The sequence below is a fragment of the Asparagus officinalis genome, chromosome 10, assembly GCF_001876935.1.
Source record: "Asparagus officinalis chromosome 10, Aspof.V1, whole genome shotgun sequence".
NCBI classification, from domain to species: domain Eukaryota; kingdom Viridiplantae; phylum Streptophyta; class Magnoliopsida; order Asparagales; family Asparagaceae; genus Asparagus; species Asparagus officinalis.
In genome coordinates, this window is record NC_033803.1 from 71,491,299 (window position 1) to 71,518,612 (window position 27,314).

At 37.5% G+C, this 27,314-nt stretch overlaps 1 protein-coding gene across 3 annotated transcripts; it reads left to right on the top strand.

Annotated features, from left to right (window-relative positions):
• LOC109824929 (phosphatidylinositol 4-phosphate 5-kinase 9-like) lies at nucleotides 4,760–27,314 on the top strand. 3 transcript variants are annotated; one of them, XM_020391557.1, is made up of 10 exons: nucleotides 4,766–4,892; nucleotides 5,055–5,150; nucleotides 17,279–18,603; nucleotides 20,807–20,974; nucleotides 22,063–22,228; nucleotides 23,653–23,763; nucleotides 23,915–24,102; nucleotides 24,430–24,587; nucleotides 25,637–25,802; nucleotides 26,721–27,314. In XM_020391557.1, exons 3-10 carry the CDS (start codon nucleotides 17,336–17,338, stop codon nucleotides 26,986–26,988), a joined length of 2,493 nt encoding a protein of 830 aa, XP_020247146.1. In that variant the 5' UTR covers nucleotides 4,766–4,892; nucleotides 5,055–5,150; nucleotides 17,279–17,335; the 3' UTR covers nucleotides 26,989–27,314. The 3 variants fall into 3 exon arrangements, with proteins under 3 accessions (XP_020247145.1, XP_020247146.1, XP_020247147.1); XM_020391556.1 differs by lacking the exon at nucleotides 5,055–5,150 and having other exon boundaries at nucleotides 4,760–4,892; XM_020391558.1 differs by lacking the exons at nucleotides 4,766–4,892; nucleotides 5,055–5,150 and adding an exon at nucleotides 14,426–14,444.

The window sequence follows — 27,314 nt, forward strand, 5'->3', positions numbered from 1 at the left end:
AGCGCTTAGGTCATATCTCAAAAGGTAGAGTTGAGCGTCTTGTGTCTGATGGCATTTTGGATTCCCTTGATTTTTCGGACTTCGACGTATGTGTTGAATGTATCAAGGGAAAACAGACCAAAGTGAAGAGATTAGGTGCCAACAGATCTTCGGATGTCTTAGAATTGATACATACGGATATTTGTGGGCCATTCCCTACGGAATCCTGGAATGGTCAACAATATTTTATATCATTCATAGACGATTACTCACGTTATGGGCACCTATATCTTATTCATGAAAAATCTGAGTCTCTGGACATGTTCAAAGCCTATAAAGCTGAAGTTGAGAATCAACTCAACAGAAGAATTAAAACCGTCAGATCTGATCGTGGTGGTGAGTACTACGGTAGATATGATGGTTCAGGTGAACAACGTCCAGGACCATTTGCTAGATACCTAGAGGAATGCGGTATCGTCCCACAGTACACTATGCCGGGTTCACCTAGCATGAATGGTGTAGCTGAAAGACGAAACAGGACTCTTAAGGATATGGTAAGAAGTATGATTGCTCATTCTTCTTTACCAGAGTCACTCTGGGGAGAAGCACTTAAGACAGCAGCTTACATTCTGAATAGAGTACCAAGTAAAGCAGTTGCTAAAACACCTTATGAGCTTTGGACTGGTCGAAAGCCCAGTTTAAAGCATTTACATATTTGGGGATGTCCAGCTGAGGCAAGGCCTTATAGGCCAAATGAAAAGAAATTGGACTCCAAAACAGTTAGCAGCTACTTTATTGGGTACCCTGATCGCTCTAGGGGCTATAAGTTTTATGATCCCACTATAAGGAATATTTTTGAGACGGGAACAGCAACATTCTTTGAGGATGTTGAGTTTGGGGGGAGAAATAAGGTTAGAGACATTAGTTTTGAGGAGGAATTGGCTTCAGATCCAATCCATACAGTTACTTTTGACAATATTCAGGTTCCTATACCTGTTGTTGCTCAAGAAGTAAATCCGGAACCTCAAGATGATAATGTTGAACAACTCCCTGTTCCAGAAGAACAAACTCAACAACCTCAAGAACCAGTGCCATTAAGGAGATCCACGAGAGAAAGGAGAAATGCTATTCCGGATGATTATATTGTATTTCTCCAAGAACATGAGGAAAGTAGTGGAATGTTAGAAGATGATCCAATCAACTTCTCTCAGGCCATGAAAAGTTCTAACTCTCAACAGTGGATTGATGCCATGAATGAAGAGTATAAGTCTATGCAAGACAATAAGGTTTGGGAACTTGTCCCATTGCCAGAAGGTGCAAAACCAATTGGTTGTAAATGGATTTTTAAAACCAAGCGGGATGCAAACGGTAATGTGGAGAGGTATAAGGCGCGTCTTGTGGCTAAAGGCTATACTCAAAAGGAAGGCATTGATTATACAGAGACTTTCTCTCCGGTTTCATCGAAAGACTCTTTCAGAATAATCATGGCACTTGTTGCTCATTATGATCTTGAGTTACATCAGATGGATGTTAAGACTGCATTTCTCAATGGAGACATTGATGAGATGATTTATATGGTGCAACCAGAAAACTTTGTGTCAGGAGACCCAAAGAATATGGTTTGCAAATTAAGGAAATCCATCTATGGACTCAAGCAAGCTCCTCGTCAATGGTATCATAAGTTTCAACAAATAGTTATCTCGTTCGGTTTTGAGATGAACATTGTTGATGACTGTGTATATCACAAGTTCAGTGGGAGTAAGTATATTTTTCTGGTTCTGTATGTGGATGACATCTTGCTTGCCACTAATGATATAGGCATGTTGCACGAAACCAAGAGATTTCTATCAAAGAATTTTGAGATGAAAGATCTTGGGGACGCCTCTTTTATATTAGGGATCCAGATACATCGAGATCGCTCTCGGGGTATTCTTGGATTATCACAAAAGAGCTATATCGATAAGGTACTTAAAAGGTTTGGCATGCAAGATTGCAGACCAGGTGACACCCCTGTTGCTAAAGGAGACAAGTTTAGTCTCAATCAGTGCCCTAAAGGTAACCTTGAAATTCAGGAAATGCAGAAGATTCCTTATGCTTCGGCTGTAGGAAGTCTAATGTATGCTCAGGTATGTACGCGTCCGGATATTGCGTACATTGTTGGGATGTTAGGCAGATACTTAAGCAACCCTGGTATGGATCATTGGATAGCAGTCAAAAGGGTTATGAGGTATCTTCAGAAAACAAAAGATTACATGCTCACATACAGAAAATCAGAGAAATTAGAGGTCATTGGGTATTCGGACTCTGATTTTGCTGGATGCCAAGATAGCAGGAAGTCTACATCAGGCTACATTTATATGTTAGCAGGAGGAGCTATATCATGGAAAAGTGTCAAACAAACACTAGTAGCTTCCTCCACTATGGCAGCAGAATTTGTAGCTTGCTATGAGGCATCCAATCAGGGAATATGGCTGCGAAATTTTGTCACGGGACTGCGCATTTTGGAAAATGTTGAAAGACCACTAAGGTTATATTGTGACAATAAATCTGCAGTAATGTATTCCAATAACAACAGGAGCTCAACTAAGTCAAAACATATTGACATTAAGTTCCTGGTTGTGAAAGAAAGGGTACAGAGTGGACAGATATCCATAGAGCACATTGGGACAAACTCCATGTTAGCTGATCCTCTTACTAAGGGATTGCCACCTAAGGTCTTTCATGAGCATACTGCTCATATGGGTGTGGTATTATTTGAGGATATTATGTTTTAGTGGGAGTTTGTATTTGTGGTGCTTTATGTTTGTTTGTATTGTCTGATCAGAATAAAGTTTTCAGTTAAGACACTCTGTTACATTATGTTTGGTTTTGACCTCACTAAGGAGGACCAGTTGAAAATAGACATGTACTGATCACATTGCATGTAATTTTCATGCTGCACATCCATGATTGATCTATGTCGTTTGATTGTATTGGTATATGTGACCATTGATGGGTCGAGTCACGATAAATGTGACGAAGGCCGCTTTGATCCTATATTGATATAGTCAATGGACGAGATTGTTCGGAAATACCTTTTCAGTGATAGCAATTTTTGAGCTCATAAGGTTATACACAATTTAAGGAATCATATGGTGCCCAAGTGGGAGATTGTTGGATTTAATCTAATAAATCTATTTGTGGGCACATATGATTAAATAAATGTGTATTGCTATCTTTCAGGATAACCCACTAAAGTGATCAATTAAGTTGGGTTAATTTGGTATTTAAATAAGTCATGTGGTTATATGTGCAGATACCAGGATGTAATTGTGATTTATTGAGGGGCTAAATTATAAAAGTACAACATCTATAAATAAGGGGTTATGGTCCCTAACCTAGGGTTACATTCTCTAATTCTCTACACCATCATCTAGCTAGAGAAATTCGGATTTAGAGAAACCCTAAGGTTAGAAGATCCAAAACCCATCTCAAGGTTCATCCATGGATTCAGGTATAAGCTTCCGCTCTTTTGATTATTGTTAATCTCTTTGAATTAATCATGGCTATATGGTTTTAGATCTCAAGTTTTGGTATAGATCTAACATAAAACACTAAGACTTGTTTAGTACGGGATTAATACTTGTCCAAAATAATAAGGGGTTTTACGCCTTAGAAACCACCTTTAATTAAAATATGGTAATTATACGGAAACAACCTTTCATTGTTTTAGTTATACAAAAACCACATTGAAAGTTGGTTTTAATTGCAATCAACCACATCACAGTCAAATTCTTCACTTCAAATCCAAAATTACCCTTAAAAAACTCGCATTCAATGTACATGACTCATTTTTCAGTGTTTAGGTCTTGCTAGGATACAAAATCACGTACTTTGAACTTGAATTTTTAAAGCTTATTTTTGGTTTTTTTAGTGAAATTTTGATAGGAGATGGTTGATGACAACAAAAACTTACTTTAAAGATGTCTTACGTGTAAATTAAAAATAAAAGGTAATTTACATATAATTATCCTATTGTTAAAGATGGTTTTCAGGAAAAGCCCAAGTAATAATAAGGTTTTCCCAGGTTATCCCCGTCTTTTTTTGATACAAGGGAAACCCGGTTAGCTCGCTCAACTCTACTCCTTTGGAGTCCGCCTAGCTTCCATAGTTCGAATCCCCCAATCCGCACTTCCGCACGGGGCACACCCTCCTCTCATATGAGGGGCCCACCCCCATGTGACTGGGGACATGCAGGGCCAACCTAGAGGGACTCAAACCAGTATGCGTACAGATGAGCTGAGTTAGCTAATCGGTAAAACCCCGGGTCTCCTTAACCACCCAACCTAAGGAGACCAGGTGAAATTGTAGCGGGGATTCGAACACAAGATCAACAGGACACAATTGCCTAGGGAGTCCACCTCCCCCATGGTGCTGCTAACGAAATGGGATCCTCTCCCCATGCATAGTGTCCTAATATTTCCTAATGTTCAATTTTGATCATTCATTTTACACATGTGGGACCCATTGGAGGGAATGGAGGGTGACAGAAGGGATGGATACATTAAGAAATATTAGAAAATACTATACATGAGGAGAGGATCCGGATCCGCTGCTAACCATGTTATCCCCGTCTTTGTCCAACGTCCATTCATGGAACATTAAACAAAAGCAAAATCATTAACTTCCTAGTACGCAAATGCCGCCCGCGGGTCCCACATCAGTGAGGGGGTAAACTTTTTATTTCCACCACCCACCCCCACCCAATTTAAAAGGATCCCTCTCTCTTTTATTCAATTTAAATTCAACACCCACGAGCAAAAAAAAAAAAAAAAAAAAAAAACCCTAAATCTCTCATTGAGCTCTCGCCCTCTCGCGCTCTCTCTCGATTCACTTGCAGGAATCTGAAGCAATTTCATCAATTTCAAGAATTCGTGAGCTTTCTCTCTCTCTTTCTCTCTAACCAAGCTCATGATTTTAATGCTGTTTTCGTAATTTGCATCCTTTTGTAGTTTGTTGTTTGCATGAAGAAACTAAATTTGACGCCATGAGATGCTAATTGCTACTAAATTATCTTGTATGTTGCTTGGACAAAGAAATCGCCCGCAAATTGAGATGGAATTGGGTTTACATTCTCCAAAATTTCAAATCCTAGCGTCTTTAGCATCCTTTGGGGAGTTATTCTTGCACTGGTATCACTTTGAAGCCTTCCCACTGCATCAAAAACCCACCTTTGGGGTTTAGGGTTCTAAGTTTCTCAGTTTTGACTGAGAATTCTTGTCGGATTTGTTCTATATGTTACAGTATTTAATTCAAACTTGGAAATGAAATGTTCCTAATTTCACCTTGTATTGGTTTTTGCTCGTCACACGCAAAACCTTTTGATGCTCCAAAGAGTTGGTTATAAAGTGTTTTATCCACCTTATATCTGCCAAGCACCAGAAATTTTCACTTGGTATGATTACTCGTAAAGTTTGTTATAAGAACAAATAATGAACTTGGTATTACTACGACCAATATTTGTTTCATCTTGTACCGTTGCATTACTCATTTTAATCCGAATAATGGGTATGAGTTGATTGCCATCTTAAAAGTAATACTAAGTGGTATAAGATGTCAGAAGACGCATTTGTGCTCTCTTGAAGATCTAATTTCTTATACCCAATGAGTGTCAAAGAAGTTAATCTGCTCTTCAAATGGGGAAACTCAAAGGGAATATGTAAAGAACTTCTAATAAATGAGACTGCATGTTTGCATTTCAGCACGGCATGATTAAACACAAATCGTATTTAGTACTCTAGTGTATCATACAACCATTTGAAAGTCATGCAAACGTATTTCATTAGCAAAGATAACCCCGGGTTTATAACGAAGATAACGTAGCGCAAAAATAATAAACCTCGGAATTCACCAAGGGTTGTTCTTTGAATCGACAAAGGACGATCTTCGAATCCACAAAAAGAATATAATAAAGAGGAATTTATTTATGAAAAGTTATGCCTCTAGGACATTATGCAAGCCTCTGCGTAAATAGAAAAACAAACTAAACTCCCATTAGGACCCGAATTTTATCAAAAATAGAAATAATAAAACTATCCTCAAAAGACTCATTATGATTGAGGAAACAAATCGGTCCAATTTAGAATCAAACCTGATTTGTTTCCTGATCAAAACAAACCCCTAAACATTACCTAAAATAGTAAAAAACTAACAAAAAACTCTAATCTCTCTCAATCCAGAGGGAATGTCACAAAACAAACCGTAGTAAACCGATTAACGGTGGGTGGTTGATTCCGTCTAGAAAAAATACACGATTTTCATATATAATTCGTCTAACCCGACATATGGTTTGAGAGATATGACCCGTTCTTAGTTACAAGTTATTTTCCTCTGCCGGACCTCCACTTAGGATTTTGACAGTCTAGTTTCTCCATGAATATATCTGTCGTGCGTTCTACATCGCTCTCCCCCTTCTTGATAAGAGCTCGACCCTGAGATTAAACTTACACGGACAGTTGCTCCTTCTGGTGGGTAGTATTCAAATAGATCAACAACATTGAAACGATGAGAAATGGCTAAGTCTTCAAGAAGGTCAATGACATAAGCGATGTCACTAATCTTGTTCAATATCTCGTAGAGGCCATACTTCTTGTTCTTCATCTTGTTATATGTTCCAACCGAAAAATGCTATTTTCGCAGAAACACCATCACCGTATCTCCTTCCTCAAACGCCTTCTTCCTCCTATGTTAATTAACATCCACCTTGTATTTAGCATTAGACTTTTCTATCTACTCTTTTACTTCATGTTGAATAGCTTGTATCTTCTCGGCTATATGATCTGCAGCAATTCTCTGACCCAGTAGTTTAGGCAATGGAAGCAGATCAAGATAATGGTTTGGAAGTCTCCCATATAGAATCACAAATGGAGCTCTACCTGTATTTCAACTCTCCATACACTATAAATAAATTCAACATGTTCCAGAGGAAGATCCTATTGTTTTGGACGATCGCTAGAGATGGATCTGAAAAGATCACCAAGAGTGCAATTGATCACTTCATTCTTGCCATTTTTTTGAGGGTGGTAGAAGCAAAGTTTTGAATCATTGCCACAATGTCCTCCAAAAGTGATACAAGAATTTTGAGTCACGATCAGAGATGATGAACTTTGACACTCCATGAAGGTGTACTATATCTTGAAAGAAAATGTTGACAATGTTGCTAACATCTGGTGTCTCATTGCGTGGAATGAAATGTGCTATTTTTGTGTATCTGTTAACCACAACAAAAATAGAATTCATATCTCATTGCGTTCTAAGGAGCCCCAATACAAAGTCCATTGAGATATCATGTCACGACATATTAAGAACAGGTAATAGTTTGTACAATCCCGTATTTTGGGACTGTCCCTTAGCAACTTTGACAAGCTGGACAACGTCGTACATTTTTCGTCTCCGTCAACTGAGGCCAGTAGTATTTCTCCTTAATGGAAGTAATTCTATTGTCGCTCTCCAGATGTCCTCCTAACCTATCACCATGAAGGTCTTGTATGATTTGCTCTCTTATAAACTCTGGGGTGTGCATAACTGGTCTCCACGAAATAAATAACCATCCTGAATATGAAAACCTCTGGCTAACTGATTCTTTAGACAGTTGTTCCAAGCGTTCTTGAAGTCTTCGTCTTCTGCATAAGGTTTCTTTAGGTATTTAAATCCAGTCACTTCTGTTGGTAAAGTCGCCAACAAAGTTGATCTCTGACCGAGTGTATCTGTAACCTTATTTTGCGCCCATAATTGTGCTTCAAAATAAAGGTGAAACATTGCATAAATGCTATCCATCGAGCATGCATACAATTAATGGAAGTTTGACTATTGAAGTGTTGCGCAAAAACTCCTCCAAGATCAAGTAGTTCTTCCAATGTTTTAAGGACTAGTGTTGAGGATCTGCGTTATCGTTTGGCTCAGAAACCTGCTCAATCAGTCCTTCTTCTTCAACTGTGCACCACTAAGAACACAAAGGGGGAATCTACTGTCACTCTCTAAGATCTCACAAAGGGTTGAAAGCACAGAGCCTTCGTAGGAGCACAGAGCTCAGATCGTGAAGAGGATCACACAAAGGGGGTAAGGCAAAGAGCTCAAGATCTCAACACCCTCGCTATTTCCCCACACCGAGCTACTACCGGCCCTTCACCTTAAATAGGGAAGGGGGCAGCCGACACGGGGGAGGAGGCTAGGGTTTAGGGAGGTAGGAGCCGACCTACGGATGGGACTCACAGCGGCGGCCATCAGATCACAGAGATCGGGAGGAGGTGAGAAACCATCGAAGAAAAAAGAGGTAGAGAGGGGCTAGGGCTCATCAGCTTAAATGAGGGAATTGGGCCTTTATGGAAACGGGCCACAGTCTTTGGGCCAACAAAATGACAACTAGACTATGACATGTAACTCTAGCTCATACGTGGTCCACTTTTGTCGAGCTTAACTGAGTTTTTCATTGTAGAAGACAACCTAATGCCCTTCCCGGGACAGGACACTACCAATACCCACAGTGGATGTATCACAATGAACACTTTTTGAAAATCTAGAAGTGCGTGCATTGGGGATGAGGACAACTTCTCCTTGATGTGTGTGAAGCTACGATCTGTATCTTTCCCCAATTAAACTTGTCCTTTTTTATGTTGTAGAAGGTTGTTAGACCATGAAAGCTACGAACTTCCCTGACAGCCTTCGGGTTAGGCCAATCTCGGATAGCATGCACATTCTTCTCATCAACATGAATATCATCTGCACTGACTATAAAGTCTAAGAATAATAGGTTACTAGTCATGAAGTTATACTTCTTCAGATTGATGTACAACTTGTTCTCCCACAAAGCTGTTAGTACCTCCCTCAAGTGGTCCATATGCACGGACGTGTTCTGGCTATAAATATTGATATCATCGAAATAAACTACAACAAATTTGCTAGTGAATGGTTTCAATACTTGATACATCAATCGCATGAAAGTGCTAGGAGGGTTGAAAAGGCTGAAATGCATGATTAACCACTTAGATAAGCCTTCTTTTATCTTGAAATCAGTCTTCTATTCATCTCTTTTCTCTAATGCGAATCTAGTGATATCCACTCTGAATATTAATTTTCGAAAATATTTTTGATCTTGACAACATATCCATCATGTCTTCCAAGTGAGGGATGAGAAATCGATATTTCACAATAATATTATTGATAGTCTTACTGCGCACACACATGTGCCATTCTCCATTCTTATTCGGGACAAATAATGCCAGCACAACACATGGATTCATGCTCACTCATACAAGTTCTTTCTGGATGAGATCCTCCACTTATTTTTGTAAGATCTCTTCTTCTTTCGAACTCATCCGATAATGTGGCAGGTTTGACAAGCGTGAACTAGGGATGAAATGAATATGATGTTGGACGTCTCGAAGCATCGTTAACTCGACAGAATTTTTTAGGCATGATCGCATCAAACTGGTGCCAGAGGGTCTGCATCTCATGTGGAATTTGAGCAGGGGCAGAATCTTCTTTTCTTGATACAACAAGAACATAGATCTCTTTTGATTATTTCAAATTTTTTGTAAAAGCTTCATTATTAATAACCAAACAGGTATTCTTCTCAGCTGTCTTGGCTGACCCCTTTTTTGTAAGAGGCATAAGCACAACCTAACGTGCATCTTTTTTTAAAATATAGATATTGTCTTCCCCCCTTTGTGTAGCATTAACATCTACTTGACATGGCCTATCTAAAAGCATATGACAAGCATCCATCTCGACCACATCGCACAACACCTCATCAATATAGTTATGACCGATGAAAAAAGACACCCGACACACCTTATCGACTTGCATGCTATTGCCCTTGTGAATCCAACTAATCTTATAAGGGGTGGGTTGCTCCTCTCTCTTCAAGTCTTAACTTCTGAACCACATGTCGAGAGAGAATACTCTCACTACTGTTACTGTCAATAATAACACCACAAGTCTTGTGGATCATGTTGCACGTTGTGCGGAAAATATTATGCCTCTGCGGAGGTTCTTCTTTCTTTGGAGCTAATAATTATCGCCGCACTATGCATGAAAGACGATACCCATCATTAGGATACTCAATATCCTTGTCATCATAGTATTCAACATCGTCTTGATCTTTATCCTCCTTATCACGGTCCGTCATGTTCACAATACTTCTTTTAGGACATTGATTAGATCGATGACCCGGTTGACCGCATCTGTAGCACTTAATTGGATCAGGTTTAGCATAAGGATTTGTTGGTGTAGTCTCCTTTTCCATTGTTGTTGTTGGTCTTGTATTCTTCTCAATTGCAAAATCTGGATCAGGAGCAGATTGAGACTGTTTGTTCTCGGTACGATTATAATTTCTCTGAGAACCCTTCGAATTTACCCATGATTTTTTATTGTTCTGACCAAGTTGCTCTACCTTCTCAGATAGGCTAATCTTGTCCGCCAAAGTGCACGTCTATTGCAATGACACATGATCCTGAATTGCAATCCTCAATCCCTCCATATAACGAGACATTTGTTGGGCATCATTGTTGTTCAAATTGTTGCGGGACGACAACCAGTAATACTCCTGCATGTACTCATCAACAGTTCTGTCACATTATTTGCAATTTTAGTATTGACCAAACAAGACTTATTCGTAGTCACTAGGTAGGAAACATGCTTTCAAAAACTTCTTCATCTTCTCCCACTTGTGAACTCTTGAATCCTCCAGCATCACTTGTTCCATTGTCGTCCTCCATTTGATATGATCGTTATGGCGCAATCCATCCATCCTCCAACTGCGTTGTTTGTCTACAATAAATACGAAAACTCAAGTACTAGACAAACAACATTAGTGGTAAATTGTTTGTTAAACATCATCAAAACAAGAAGGCCAACAAGTTCTATTCGTCCTTTCAGCAACCTTATTCTACTGGGGTGTGTAGAGAACATATTTATGCCTTTTAATACCCCAAGTAGTATACAAATCATTCAATTGTTTGTTACAAAACTCAAGACCATTGTCTGTCCTAAGAGTTTTTATTTTCTTTCCCGTTTGGTTTTCAATCATAATTTTCCAGTTTTTAAATTTATCAAAAACTTCAGATTTTTGTTTCATGAGTAAAACCCAAACTTTCCTAGAATAATCATCAATTATGGAAAGAAAATATTGGTTCCCTCCATGCGTAGGCACACTAGAGGGACCCCACACATCAGCATGCAAATATTCAAGTATACTAGTGCACTTAGACTGATTAGGAAAAGAAGAAGTAGGAAAAGTAACCCTATGTTGTTTTCCTAGCACACAAGATTCACAGAAAGGGATGGGGGATATTTTATCACTACCAAAGTGACCTCCTTTATGCAAAATTTCTAATCCTTTATTACTCATGTGACCTAATCTATTATGCCATAAAACAGATTTATCACCTATCACAGAATTAACAGAATCAAGCACAGGTTCAGCATGACAAATATACAAATTATTTTGTTTTTCAGCAGTAAAAACAACAAGAGATCCTTTCAGAATTTTCATAACCCCTTTACCCCATTTTCCCTCCAAAACATCATTTTCTAGAGGTGCACAAGAAATCAAGTTATAACGTAAATCAGGAACATGCCTAACATCCTTCAAAGTAAACACAGAACCAGAGGAAAACCTAAGGCATACATCACCAGTTCCTAAAACATTGCATTTCTTTTCATTTGCCATTGACACAAAGCCATTCTCTATTTTCTTGTAGTTTGAAAACAAGGTTTTAAAAGGAGTCATATGAAAAGTACAACCAGAGTCTACCAACCAATCTGATTTACACAAAGGATCAGATAACACAGAGTTCAAATATGCATAATCACACAGATTATTAATCATGAAAATCTCACCCATTTTGCCCTCACAGACAGCCATATTAGCATGTTCATTTTGCTGATTTTTCTTAGGCTTAGGACAATCTTTAATAAAGTGACCAGTTTCATGACAATTATAGCATTTTTTAGCTTTAAACCTAGACTTAGATCTACCCCTTCCATTTTCAAATTTTCAAATTTTTTCTTACTTTATTCCCCATTACTAGCATTCTTTTGGTAATTAGACCTATTCTGAGGCCTACCCCTCACATGCATAACCTCACCAGAATTTTTATTTCCCCCAGAATGTTTTAAATCTAATTCCTTACTCTTAAGACCATTGACCACAACATCAAGGGTAACCTCATCTCTACCATATTTAATAGCAGATTTCACATCATTATATGAGTCAGGAATAGCATTTAGAAGGGCAATAGGAGTATAATCATCTATATGTTTATCACCAGTTAACTTAATATGACATATTAAGAACAGGTAATAGTTTGTACAATCCCGTATTTTGGGACTGTCCCTTAGCAACTTTGACAAGCTGGACAACGTCGTACATTTTTCGTCTCCGTCAACTGAGGCCAGTAGTATTTCTCCTTAATGGAAGTAATTCTATTGTCGCTCTCCAGATGTCCTCCTAACCTATCACCATGAAGGTCTTGTATGATTTGCTCTCTTATAAACTCTGGGGTGTGCATAACTGGTCTCCACGAAATAAATAACCATCCTGAATATGAAAACCTCTGGCTAACTGATTCTTTAGACAGTTGTTCCAAGCGTTCTTGAAGTCTTCGTCTTCTGCATAAGGTTTCTTTAGGTATTTAAATCCAGTCACTTCTGTTGGTAAAGTCGCCAACAAAGTTGATCTCTGACCGAGTGTATCTGTAACCTTATTTTGCGCCCATAATTGTGCTTCAAAATAAAGGTGAAACATTGCATAAATGCTATCCATCGAGCATGCATACAATTAATGGAAGTTTGACTATTGAAGTGTTGCGCAAAAACTCCTCCAAGATCAAGTAGTTCTTCCAATGTTTTAAGGACTAGTGTTGAGGATCTGCGTTATCGTTTGGCTCAGAAACCTGCTCAATCAGTCCTTCTTCTTCAACTGTGCACCACTAAGAACACAAAGGGGGAATCTACTGTCACTCTCTAAGATCTCACAAAGGGTTGAAAGCACAGAGCCTTCGTAGGAGCACAGAGCTCAGATCGTGAAGAGGATCACACAAAGGGGGTAAGACAAAGAGCTCAAGATCTCAACACCCTCGCTATTTCCCCACACCGAGCTACTACCGGCCCTTCACCTTAAATAGGGAAGGGGGCAGCCGACACGGGGGAGGAGGCTAGGGTTTAGGGAGGTAGGAGCCGACCTACGGATGGGACTCACAGCGGCGGCCATCAGATCACAGAGATCGGGAGGAGGTGAGAAACCATCGAAGAAAAAAGAGGTAGAGAGGGGCTAGGGCTCATCAGCTTAAATGAGGGAATTGGGCCTTTATGGAAACGGGCCACAGTCTTTGGGCCAACAAAATGACAACTAGACTATGACATGTAACTCTAGCTCATACGTGGTCCACTTTTGTCGAGCTTAACTGAGTTTTTCATTGTAGAAGACAACCTAATGCCCTTCCCGGGACAGGACACTACCAATACCCACAGTGGATGTATCACAATGAACACTTTTTGAAAATCTAGAAGTGCGTGCATTGGGGATGAGGACAACTTCTCCTTGATGTGTGTGAAGCTACGATCTGTATCTTTCCCCAATTAAACTTGTCCTTTTTTATGTTGTAGAAGGTTGTTAGACCATGAAAGCTACGAACTTCCCTGACAGCCTTCGGGTTAGGCCAATCTCGGATAGCATGCACATTCTTCTCATCAACATGAATATCATCTGCACTGACTATAAAGTCTAAGAATAATAGGTTACTAGTCATGAAGTTATACTTCTTCAGATTGATGTACAACTTGTTCTCCCACAAAGCTGTTAGTACCTCCCTCAAGTGGTCCATATGCACGGACGTGTTCTGGCTATAAATATTGATATCATCGAAATAAACTACAACAAATTTGCTAGTGAATGGTTTCAATACTTGATACATCAATCGCATGAAAGTGCTAGGAGGGTTGAAAAGGCTGAAATGCATGATTAACCACTTAGATAAGCCTTCTTTTATCTTGAAATCAGTCTTCTATTCATCTCTTTTCTCTAATGCGAATCTAGTGATATCCACTCTGAATATTAATTTTCGAAAATATTTTTGATCTTGACAACATATCCATCATGTCTTCCAAGTGAGGGATGAGAAATCGATATTTCACAATAATATTATTGATAGTCTTACTGCGCACACACATGTGCCATTCTCCATTCTTATTCGGGACAAATAATGCCAGCACAACACATGGATTCATGCTCACTCATACAAGTTCTTTCTGGATGAGATCCTCCACTTATTTTTGTAAGATCTCTTCTTCTTTCGAACTCATCCGATAATGTGGCAGGTTTGACAAGCGTGAACTAGGGATGAAATGAATATGATGTTGGACGTCTCGAAGCATCGTTAACTCGACAGAATTTTTTAGGCATGATCGCATCAAACTGGTGCCAGAGGGTCTGCATCTCATGTGGAATTTGAGCAGGGGCAGAATCTTCTTTTCTTGATACAACAAGAACATAGATCTCTTTTGATTATTTCAAATTTTTTGTAAAAGCTTCATTATTAATAACCAAACAGGTATTCTTCTCAGCTGTCTTGGCTGACCCCTTTTTTGTAAGAGGCATAAGCACAACCTAACGTGCATCTTTTTTTAAAATATAGATATTGTCTTCCCCCCTTTGTGTAGCATTAACATCTACTTGACATGGCCTATCTAAAAGCATATGACAAGCATCCATCTCGACCACATCGCACAACACCTCATCAATATAGTTATGACCGATGAAAAAAGACACCCGACACACCTTATCGACTTGCATGCTATTGCCCTTGTGAATCCAACTAATCTTATAAGGGGTGGGTTGCTCCTCTCTCTTCAAGTCTTAACTTCTGAACCACATGTCGAGAGAGAATACTCTCACTACTGTTACTGTCAATAATAACACCACAAGTCTTGTGGATCATGTTGCACGTTGTGCGGAAAATATTATGCCTCTGCGGAGGTTCTTCTTTCTTTGGAGCTAATAATTATCGCCGCACTATGCATGAAAGACGATACCCATCATTAGGATACTCAATATCCTTGTCATCATAGTATTCAACATCGTCTTGATCTTTATCCTCCTTATCACGGTCCGTCATGTTCACAATACTTCTTTTAGGACATTGATTAGATCGATGACCCGGTTGACCGCATCTGTAGCACTTAATTGGATCAGGTTTAGCATAAGGATTTGTTGGTGTAGTCTCCTTTTCCATTGTTGTTGTTGGTCTTGTATTCTTCTCAATTGCAAAATCTGGATCAGGAGCAGATTGAGACTGTTTGTTCTCGGTACGATTATAATTTCTCTGAGAACCCTTCGAATTTACCCATGATTTTTTATTGTTCTGACCAAGTTGCTCTACCTTCTCAGATAGGCTAATCTTGTCCGCCAAAGTGCACGTCTATTGCAATGACACATGATCCTGAATTGCAATCCTCAATCCCTCCATATAACGAGACATTTGTTGGGCATCATTGTTGTTCAAATTGTTGCGGGACGACAACCAGTAATACTCCTGCATGTACTCATCAACAGTTCTGTCACATTATTTGCAATTTTAGTATTGACCAAACAAGACTTATTCGTAGTCACTAGGTAGGAAACATGCTTTCAAAAACTTCTTCATCTTCTCCCACTTGTGAACTCTTGAATCCTCCAGCATCACTTGTTCCATTGTCGTTGGTCTCTGCAATCATATCCTCAGTGCGGGGCTTCATAATCATCAATGTCACTATTGAATTCATCCTTCGGAGTCGGATCACATCAACGGCGACAATCAGCACGATCTTGAACTCGTACCGGCTTCAGACACTCTATTGCTGACTCAAGTGGGTCTATAGTGGTCTTCATCTGGTTAAACTCAGTCTTCAACCCATCAAGCTCAGTTCGAAACTCATTAAACTCAGTTCAAATAACATGGGCTTCATCGATTGCCATTGGATCGGAGAACATGACTCTGATTCCAACTAACACAGAGTGGAAGTCATAAACCTTGGAATCCATCAAAGATTCTTTGAATCCACAAAGAACGATCTTCAAATCCACGAAGAACTTCGAATACATGAAGAGAATATAATAGAGGAATATATATGAAAAGGTATGCCCCTAGGTATTACAATTCTCTGCTTAAATACAAAAGTAAACTAGACTCCTATTAGGACTCAAATTTTACCAAAAATAGAAATAAGAAAACTATCCTTGAAAGACTCCCTACGATTGAGGAAACAAATATATCAAATTTGTAATTAAACCCGATTTATTTTCTAACCAAACCGGACTCTTGAAACATTACCCAAAATTATAAAAAGCTAATAAAAACTCTGATATCTCTCAATTCAGAGGGAATTTCACAAAACAGATGGCAACAAACCAAGCAATGATGGGTTTGGTTGACTCCATCTCTGAAAAACTACATGATTTTCATATATAATGCGTCCAATTCGGACATGCAGTTTGAGAGATATGATTTGTTCTTCATTATAAGTTATTTCCTTTGCGGAGGCCCCGTTTAGACTTTTGACGGTCCAATTTCTCTATGAATATATCCGTAGTGTGTTTTACATCATAACAAGCATTGGTATGATCGGAGTTGCTTTTTCGTACATTAAAAGGTGTGGTGAGTTCATATTTTAGACTCTTGTGCATGCATAATTCTTGGGGATTATGTTGCTTATATTACTTCGCAAATGTACTAATAGATTACGAATATTACTGCAATGTCCCAGTTTACATTGACTTCATGATCAGCACTAGTATTCTTTATCACAAGTTAGAAAAATAGAGAGGAATTAGGTGGCATGTGTTCCCAGTTTTACCTGATATAATATCCTTCAGGAAACAAAAGTGCATTTTGAAGTCAACATGCTTGATATTTTCGACTTTGGATTTGAAATAATATGTTAAATATTTTCACTACTTCAGTTCAGTGACTGGTGATATATCATCCAGTCTTGTGCATGTTCTGTCAGGATTTCCACTAACACCAATTCCTTTAGTGGAAAGAAAGCCATGCAATTTTCTTTCTTGATAGTTTTATTTTTGAGAACCTGGTCTAAATTCTCTTAAGTAATCATCTCATGTTTCTTGCATGGAGGTAAAATCTCATAAATTTATATTTCTTCTTGTCCTTGTTCTCATCTTCTTATTACTATTATTTGAAAAGTTAAATAACCAGAAATAACATAATTACATGCAAGTTTTTTTTGGATATTCTCTCATTTCTTCTTCTTTTCCCTCTTTTTTCAGTCTGGACAATTGAACTCTTACTTCTGCTAAGGGACTGACCCCTCTGGGGGATTATGCATGTCAGTCCCTGTGGTCACCGATGATCATAACAAAGGGGCATCTTGCTCAGGAAGAGCTAGGTTATGTCATGATGTCAGTTGTATCAGTGAAAAAGCGCTCTCATTTCATTCAGCCAATGGACAAGCTTCTCCTTTATCTAGTGAAACAGTTGGCCTTAGGGTTGGCGAACTTCTACTTCCAAATGGCGACTGGTATTCTGGGACACTATTGGCGAACATGCCAGAGGGACAAGGCAAGTATGTGTGGTCAGATGGCTGCATATATGAAGGTGAGTGGAAAAGAGGGATGAGACATGGTAATGGAAAGATTTCATGGCCATCTGGAGCTGTTTATGAAGGAGAATTTTCTGGAGGGTATATGCATGGTACCGGTTGCTACAGTGGAGCTGATCGTTTGATGTACAAAGGACGGTGGAAACTAAATCTTAAACATGGATTGGGGTATCAGACTTATCCTAACGGGGATTTCTTTGAAGGTTCTTGGATTCAGGGAGTGATAGAAGGTCCAGGTAAATATGTATGGGCCAACGAAAATGTTTATGTTGGTAATATGAAAGGAGGAAAAATGTCAGGGAAGGGAACTCTTACTTGGAAAAATGAAGACGTGTTTGAAGGAAACTTCTTGAATGGCATGATGCATGGCTTTGGAGTCTATTCATGGAGTGATGGTGGGTGCTATGTTGGAACCTGGACCAGGGGCTTGAAGGATGGTAAAGGATCCTTTTATCCTAAAGGAAGCAAGGTTCCAGCTGTACAGGAGGTTTATATTAATGCTTTAAGAAATAGAGGGCTATTACCTGATTTAAAAAGACAAAATCATGCATCACGGATCCTTCATGCTTCTTCTGTCGATATGGGAAACATGAAGGTTAATGAAAATCAAGGATCAAATAGTGGCTCATCAGAAAATTTTCCTAAAGTCAACCTTATAAATTATGAACAGTCTCGGAACAAGAATGTTTCTTTGGAACGTCGTTGGAGCCTTGAAGTGGCTATTGAAAAAGTTATTGGGCATGACATATCATTGTTTACTGGAGAATCTGCTAGCGATGAAAAAGTTACTGTTGCAAATGTGCCCATACTAGAACGGGAATATGTGCAAGGTGTTCTTATCAGTGAGCTAGTAGTCAATAATAACTTTTCATCATCTAGAAGAGAAAAAAGGCGTCATAAGAAGCTGGCGAAGGACATTAAAAAGCCAGGGGAGACCATTATTAAGGGACACAGAAGTTATGATCTAATGCTTAGTTTGCAGCTTGGAATCAGGTAATATTCTGATTTTTCAATATTTGAATTAACAAATTTCACTACTTCCAGTTAATTCATTAGTTAATTTGTCTTTTATATTGTTGCTGTTGATCTTGTGCCACATGTTTCTTAATGAAACTCTTCATCTCAGCTTGTTTAATTGGTTATATCCTTGTCTTGGTTTGTGTAAAATTGTTGCAGTTAATTATTGTTCAAATTTATTTTATAATTTTCTGGAGGAGCATAATTATTTTCTTTAATAATGCTCATCAGTAGCACATAGAGTTTTACCTTTCAGTAATTTAATAAGTAGTCCGAAAATCCCAATGCAACATAATACTGTTCTGGTTATTGTTAGGCCATTAACATGTGATGCTACTTTTTGCAGAAGCAAAATTATTTTAAAGAAGTAATGAAAAAAGCTTCTATCACGCATCAAAAATAGCAAAGCACAAGCCAACTGCCATAACCTTCTAATAGTTGTGAGGATACTTTGGAGCAAAAATAATTTACAGATCGCAAAAATCTTAATTTAAGCAGCTTTTAGAGTCTATTCTCACGAGATTCTAACTAGATAATAATATATTTAACATCAATACAAGTATAAATTTAACATTTACATGTAAATATCTACGGTAACCTATGTTCCTCTTTGATCCCAAAATCTGTAATCGAACAGATTTTATCGTTATGTAGTAAGCTATTACCATATTTCTTTTTTCAAAGGTGTTTTTGAGTTTTCAGATTTTTCTGTTTATGTTTAAACAAATAGTGGTCATTTCTTTTTACAGAAAAATATAAGCTCTTCAATAAAAATACTCTAGGGCTTCTCATCAGACTAATATCAGTTAATTTTCAGCTAAGTTACCAGATTGGTATTTTTGGTAGGACCATATTTCCAATATGGTATTTGTTTCTTTCACTTGCGACGTTATGGTGTTTATACTAACATATGACCTCAATTTTATATTATTTTATATAAGAAAATAACCAAATTGGTATTAATTTTGATATTAATACCATAGTGTCGCAAGTGAAAAAAGGGAAAATTGGGTCCTGCAAAAAATGCCAATTTAGTAATTTAGCCGTTAATTCTTTTAATAATCCTTATATGTTAGTCTAGAATGAATTTAACATTAATACAAAAATAAAAATGGTGACTTCTGCAATTTATAATCCTTTTTGACTCAGTTAATTTTATACACAACCAAGGGCTTTAAATAGAGGACCTTTTCATGTAACTCTATCTTCAGCCTGCACCAATCCCTTATCAAATTATGTTGTTCATCAGTCATCAAGTTGACACTTGCCCATTCCCAAACCTCATCAGCACTTGTCATCTTCTCCGTGGGCACCGTCCCATCAGAACCCTGCCAACCAAGGTGGTCCTTCTATGACGACCATCAAAGATAGCAAGGTCGGCTAATCTGCCACAATGGTTGCAAATCCTATAGTTTTATTTATATACAGGACCAGTACAACTTCCAGGACCACTGACTCTAAAAATTTCAACATAGTGTTGATGCCTTTAGTCTGGTCAATTTGTATGTTTGCCTTAATTTGTTGAATTATACGGCCAAACTTTGACATTTAAGTGATGTAATAGAAGATCTTTTGAAGCCTGCAAAATCATCTTGGAGTTTGTATTGTACATTTAGGAAATTGGTTCTTTATATTTTTATCTATTAGTTAATTATTAGTTTGAATTTGAACAGAATAGAACTTCAGGTTTGACTTTATCTTTTATTTAGGATTTTTATTTTATTTAGGATTTTAACTTCATATTTTCTACCTTTCTTAGAATTTGAGCGTAGTTAGAAATTGCCAGTGTTGACTTATGATTTTATGCTATAAACACAATTCCTATGCTTGTTCATATTTCAATTATTGAATACTGATATTATTGACTGATTGTATTGAGGGCTGAGTTCCCTGTGTTCTCCATTCTGATTATATTTTCCTCCCTCCTTAAATTTCACCTTCAACTAAAAATTCTGCTTTATTTGGATCTTCCTTTGTAGCATTGCTGCTTCTACATTTTATTTAGATTCTAAATGTTTATTTCAAGTAGCTATTATGGTAGTAGCTCCTTGGAGTTCCAGATTTGTAAAGATAAATAATCCAGTTATGTTATATAGATGCTAGTTTACCAGTTAATTTAGCATCTGCTGTTTTCATTCATCTTTTCTGTGGATTATTGATGCTGAGCATTTGATGCCAGGTATACAGTAGGTAAGATAACCCCAATTCAGAGACGAGAAGTTCGTGCATCTGATTTTGGTCCTCGAGCAAGCTTTTGGATGGATTTTCCTAAAGGAGGTTCACAGCTAACACCTTCCCACCGTTCAGAAGATTTTAAGTGGAAAGACTACTGCCCAATGGTGTTCAGGTTTGTAGAATCATGAATTCACATCTTCAGAAAGGTTCTTGTAAAAACAACAAAGTCACGTGGTATTATACAACTCATTGCTCAAGTGGCAGGGCTATGTCATGTCATAATTCCTCAATAAAAAGTTAAATAAATTATAATTTATAAATCTACAAATAAATTATAATTTATAAATCTACTATGTAATTAGAAAAAGAGGGTACCTTATGTCATGCTGAGAGTATTTCTGTTCAAAAAATATTCTCTGATCTGAATACAGGCTTGGCAGAATACTACACTTCTGTCTGTTCAAGTGTGAGTACTTTTTATAAACAAGAAGGAAATGAAACATAGTTGAATTAAAATAGACTAAATGGTTTCCTTTGCACCACGCGTTTGTTATAGCAGAGACAAATAAAGGAATTTTTTGGCTCATCATGGGAAACACACGTTTGTTATAGCAGAGACAAATAAAGGAATTTTTGGCTCATCATGGGAAACACACGTTTGTTATAGCAGAGATATTCTGTTCTTCAAGTAGAATTGGGAATCAATCCAGTAAAAAGTTTTTGATATTTGGAGAAGCAGCAACCAGTTAATACTTGACGGTTAATTATTCATATGTTTGTGGGTGATTTCTACGATATGCACCTGAGTCTCTAAGTTTCTAACATTTTTCAAGCTAATATCATTTTTTGCCATTAAACAGAAGAGGAACGGATTTGACAAGAGTTAGGATGAACTACTATTTATCTTTCCCACTAGAACTTCATTCTGGATTTCCTACTTTATGTTATTTACTGTGGTAATTATTTAGCCCTTAAAGTTAGGAGAAATATTTACTGCAGTATTGATATTAGTTTTTGAAGCTTCATATCAGTACCCTGACCTATATAAATGTTATCTAGAAGTCTATACTGAAAAGGTTTTAGCTTTAGCTGTTATGTGAGGACATTTGTAATTTTTGCTTGACCTTGGTTTCTTAAATTGTTCTTCCTTTGAGATATCCTTCTATTATAATATTTTGATAGAATCCTATTATTGTGTTTTAACTACATGAGTTTAATGTTAAATTCTTAACTAGACTTGTCTACCGTAACTGGATGCAGAAATTTACGAGAGTTGTTCAAGATTGATGCTGCAGATTACATGATGTCCATTTGTGGTAGTGCTGCACTCAGAGAGCTCTCTTCCCCCGGGAAGAGTGGCAGTGTGTTTTTCCTTTCTCAAGATGATCGCTTCATGATTAAGACCCTCCGTAAATCCGAAGTGAAGGTGCTTTAGCTTTCAAAATTTGATATCTTTATGTATGGAAGAGTTAGTAAATTGGAAAGTAGAAACTTACATATCACTTATGACAGAGGCATCTCTCTCTATAATATTAAAATTTAAATCTAATTTTCCATAAGCCAGTTTGTTACCATGCATTATACTACAACTATTTGCTAGATATTCCCCTGCCAACTCCGAACATAACCTAATTCCCATACCAGTTTGTTACTATGGTGCTATACTCCAAATATTAGTATTTATCTAGATATTGCACTACCAAAAATTGATAAAGGAGCTTCAACCTACATAAAGATGCTGGGATCATTTGATGTATTTTGTTACTTTTTCTATTCTGCACCTCACTGTGATCTTGCGGTTTCCTTCACAATGACCTTGTTCAAGTACTGCCATAATCATATAAAAATTCATTGTTCTGTCAAAATTTTCCTGCAGTATATGATGCGATGAGTTATTTTGTGTTAGCATGATCGTGCTATTCCATCCACAAACTTCTAGAGGACAGTCAGGTTTAAACCCTTCAATACTGATAGGTTTCTTGACTATGTGCACCTCCTTGGTCAAATTTTATCGTGTCAGTTAATATCCAAGAACACAGAGTGCTCCAACTTCAACCTAAAGACTTTTGATGTCCCAATTACAAATGTGACTTTGGATGTACACATATGAATACCCTCCTCATTCAGTACCCCCACATACCATACCAAGAAATACATATACATTGTGCAACTGACTGTAGTCTATGCTGGAATTTTCTTTTGTTATTTTCTGTCTCCGATGTTCCTCCATTGTTATCTCTTATTTCAGGTTTTATGTGGTCAGCATGAAGAGTAAAAACATTTTTCACCTCCATCTCCTTAACTCGTCCTTTTCCCATCTGTTTGAAAAAAAATTCTATATTGTTGGGCAGTTAGCTTTAGGTGGTCGGAGATGGTTGACATCAGAAGAAACTCAATGAATGCCTTGAATCACTCCTATATTCGTTCTTACCTCAAGGATTAATCAAAATGGTGGAAAATGATCATATGCATGAAATTGCATACATGTTGAAAGCATAGTATAATCTGAAGGACCAAAGGTTGTCATATCAAAAACTAAAAAGTATTGTTTGATCAGGCGGTGTTTCTTAATAAGAAGACAGTAAATTTTTTGCCTCTATTCTGCCCCATTAGCAAGGAACTTAATATCTTTGATTTTCATGATACTGGATTACTCTTGTATCAGTATACTTCACGTTGTTTTACAAGTTGTGTTTTGTTGTAGACTTTTAGTCAATCTTTTTTCACCTTTTATGTTTTATATGCTCACTATCTCTCTATATTGTATAGGGCCAAAACATGTTCATGGAATCAAAATTTCAATTTGTGCAATCAGAAATAAGCAGAGTGTAACAGTATTTAAATGTGTAGGTTTTGTTGCGGATGCTTCCTATCTACTACCATCATGTGCGCACGTATGACAATACACTGATAACTAAGTTTTTTGGTCTGCACAGGGTTATACCCTCTAGCGGACAAAAGGTAATACCTGGAGTTTTTTCCCCTTCAGGATAGTCATAATTCAGTATTTCCTGTGAATCATTGATTCGTAATTTGTTTCCACGCATTTGGTTAACATTTATATTGGCTTTCTTAATGATAGTCATCTTTATGTGTTATTTCTCATTTGCAGTTCCGGTTCGTTGTCATGGGAAACATGTTTTGTACAGAACTAAGAATTCATAGAAGATTTGACTTGAAAGGATCATCACTTGGTCGTTCTTCCAAGAACATCGAAATTGATGAGAATACAACCCTTAAAGATTTGGATCTAAACTATTCTTTCTATTTGGAACCTTCTTGGAGAGATGCTCTACTGAAGTAAGATGATGCTCAAGAAACTTTTTATGCTTTCTCATTCATGCTATCATCAAATGTTCCTGATTTATGTGTCATGTTGGCCAAAAAGTAGTTGCACTGTTCTTTAGCTAAGACTGATTCACTTTAACTTAGTACATAGAGTTTAACCAAGAATATTTATTAAATATACTCCGATGACTGTATCAGATTGTTCGTCCATAGTTAAGATACTTTACGTGCGCATTATTAATTGTACTACTTGTTCACCTGTAACTAAAATTAATGGCTTTTCTTTTCAATTGTAGTTTCTAATGCTTCAGCTAGTGACTATTTCAATATCTCTTGCAGGCAGATTGAGATTGATAGTAAATTCTTGGAATCACAGTGTATAATGGACTACAGCCTCTTGTTGGGTGTGCATTATCGGGCTCCCGAACATCTGCAAACTGGTGTATCATTTCGTCGAAGTTTGACAGGAGATGGACTGACTATCGTTTCAGAGGAAGGTGACTAATGCATCCTTCTAATAAGCTCTTGCATCATCTTATGTCTAAGAATTACTTCTCCTCTCAAGTTCAAGCTGTTTGTAGTATTGAAAATAGGCATCACGCTGAATTGCCTGCATGCATTGCCTTTATGTACAAGGCGTTTTGTTTTTTGGATACAAACCCATTTGATGAGTGCTATTTCAGGAATACTGATGTTTTTATATTTATCTTGGTATAAGGCGTTGCAATTTATGAGTTATCTCTGCTGTCTAGCTTCAAAAAATCCGTACCTCTGGCATATCTTGTTATCTGGCTCATGATTGTCAAGACCTGAAAATGAACAGTTGCACATCAGTTCTGTGCTAGGATGGCTTCTCTTGTGATATAGTTTAATGAGTTTACAATCAAATTGATCCATGGGCACAGGCATGTTTGGCTACACACTACACAGAGAGGGTGACCTTTAGGAATGATGGTCACAGATGGTACCAGATCCAAATATCCAAAGCCATCAGAGCGTACAGAACAACTAAGTGCCATATGGCATATAGTTCTGAGTATGCATGGCTTAACAAAAAAATTGCAATTGCAGTTAGCATCTGTCACAGAAGAACTAGGATAGAGCCTCTTGTATACAAGAGAGTATGATGAATAACCTCCTGGGAAGTCTGTCTTGTGTGCTCCACTATTACTTCCAGAAACGTTAGAACTTATGGCCTTATATTTTTTAGAAAATTTATATATTTACCTTGTCTTTTGCTTATTTCTCGGACATGTCCGTCCTCGAGCTAGGAGTCAACATAACTGAATCACCATTGAACTAAGCCACTATGCACAGAATTTTTTTGTTCTTACACATAATTCATTTCATGTAGTTCTCTGAGTACTGTTACTGCTCGCTCTTCACATAAATATTCAAATAGGTCGATAAATGGAAAATTTCGAAGTATAGCTGCAATGTTGTAGAAAATTTAATTCACCATCTTCCTTTGATTAACAATGTAAGGAGAAATTAATAGAGTTCAACTTGGAAGTTGTCCATTGATTCTATGATTGTCCACTTGTAGATGCTCAAGAGGATGAGATATTTAACTACCCGCAAGGCCTTGTTCTGGTTCCTCATGGAAGCAGTGAAAACAGTTTTGTTGTGGGTCCTCATATACGTGGTAGCCGCCTCAGAGCATCAGCTGCTGGTGATGAGGAAGTAGATCTCCTACTTCCTGGTACAGCTAGGTGAGTTTTCTGCATTCTTTCTATAAGTGGATGTGTAAACCATTTGTATGCTAAATACTTATTCATTAGATTTTTTCGAAACATGGATTTTTATTATTTTAACATGATACGCTAGTGTAATTTTTTTTCTTTAAAAAAACTACAAATGTAGCACAAGTGGGAAAATGTTCATCAAGAAATATTGGTTAAGTTGCTTTGGTTCACGATCAAGAACAAACTGATCAAATTCCCCTTAAAGCGTTGGTGAGCTCTCAATTTCCTCCTAAAGTATCAATTTGCCTATTTACCTGCTTGAACTATGTGTATGTGCCCAATATAGTCATATTCTTAGCCGGCAATCAAATATTTAATGGATCGATAACATGACAATGGTTTTTTTGCATTCTTTTTTGTATAATCTGCAATTCAAAAACTGATTTTTCAATTCTATAGAAGGCATGAAGGGCAAAAAAAATTGCGCGAAAGTAGTTGCGATTAACTTTTTTTGTTCGTGGGGGTGCGGTAGGGGGGGGGCGGGTTAGAAAAATGCGACGACAATGTGAAAATACCCGTCACCAAATGCAAAAAAACAGTGTCACGTCATTGATCTGTTAAATAGTTGATTGCAAGCTCACGAAATGACCATATTGGTCTCATAAACATAGTTTAAGTGGGAAAATAGGTAAATTGATACTTAAGTTGATAGTTCACCGATACTTAGAAGGATGAGTTGATCATGTTGTCCTACAATTAATGACTTATTCATCTTACCTTTATAAGTAATGAAAATAAAGCTATTGAAAAATGGCGTCTTCAATTCTTCTACGTACGTTATTTGAAATATTATGAAGTTTTCCTCCCTAAGCTTGGCTTTAATCAAATTACGTTGATGAGCATTTTTTCTAGTTATGTAACTCTAACATATGTTTATTTAACCAGACTTCAGATCCAACTTGGAGTTAATATGCCAGCAAGGGCAGAGCTCATTCCAGCCCAGGATGAAACCCAGGCTTTCCATGAAGTTTATGATGTCGTGCTCTACCTTGGGATCATTGATATATTGCAGGCGTATGACATGAACAAGAAAATAGAGCATGCATACAAATCTATTCAGTTTGATTCTCTCTCCATCTCAGTAGTGGATCCGGAGTTTTACTCCAAACGCTTCTTGGATTTTATCCAAACCGTGTTTCCTGAAAATCCTTAGGAAGTTCACACCCTCATCAGTAGTCTCATGAGAATCAACTTCTTGATAATGGATTGTGACTTCAGATATCAGCTTCTGAAGATTTTGTTGTATAAAAAGTGATTCTTGGCCCCACCAAAAAAGAACGAAAGAATTACAGTCTCAAACTTGAATCCAAAGTGTTGTATTTTTCTTTCTTCTTTTTTTCCCTGTATTCCCCCCCATTTGATGTTTCTATGAACACTAATCTGTAATATCAGTTGAGACGATTACTGCTGGAGCCAATAAACATTGTACACTGGAATAATTTGAATAGAATCTTAATGGCGTGTGAATTTTCTTATTCA

Bases quoted from the DNA above. Each gene is read 5' to 3' on its own strand.
- LOC109824929 (XM_020391556.1), top strand. From the start codon at position 17,336: ATGTCAGTCCCTGTGGTCACCGATGATCATAACAAAGGGGCATCTTGC. The intron at 18,604-20,806 runs GTAATATTCTGA...ATTTGATGCCAG, and splicing joins AGTTTGCAGCTTGGAATCAG to GTATACAGTAGGTAAGATAA. The intron at 22,229-23,652 runs GTGCTTTAGCTT...TTAAATGTGTAG, and splicing joins TCCGTAAATCCGAAGTGAAG to GTTTTGTTGCGGATGCTTCC.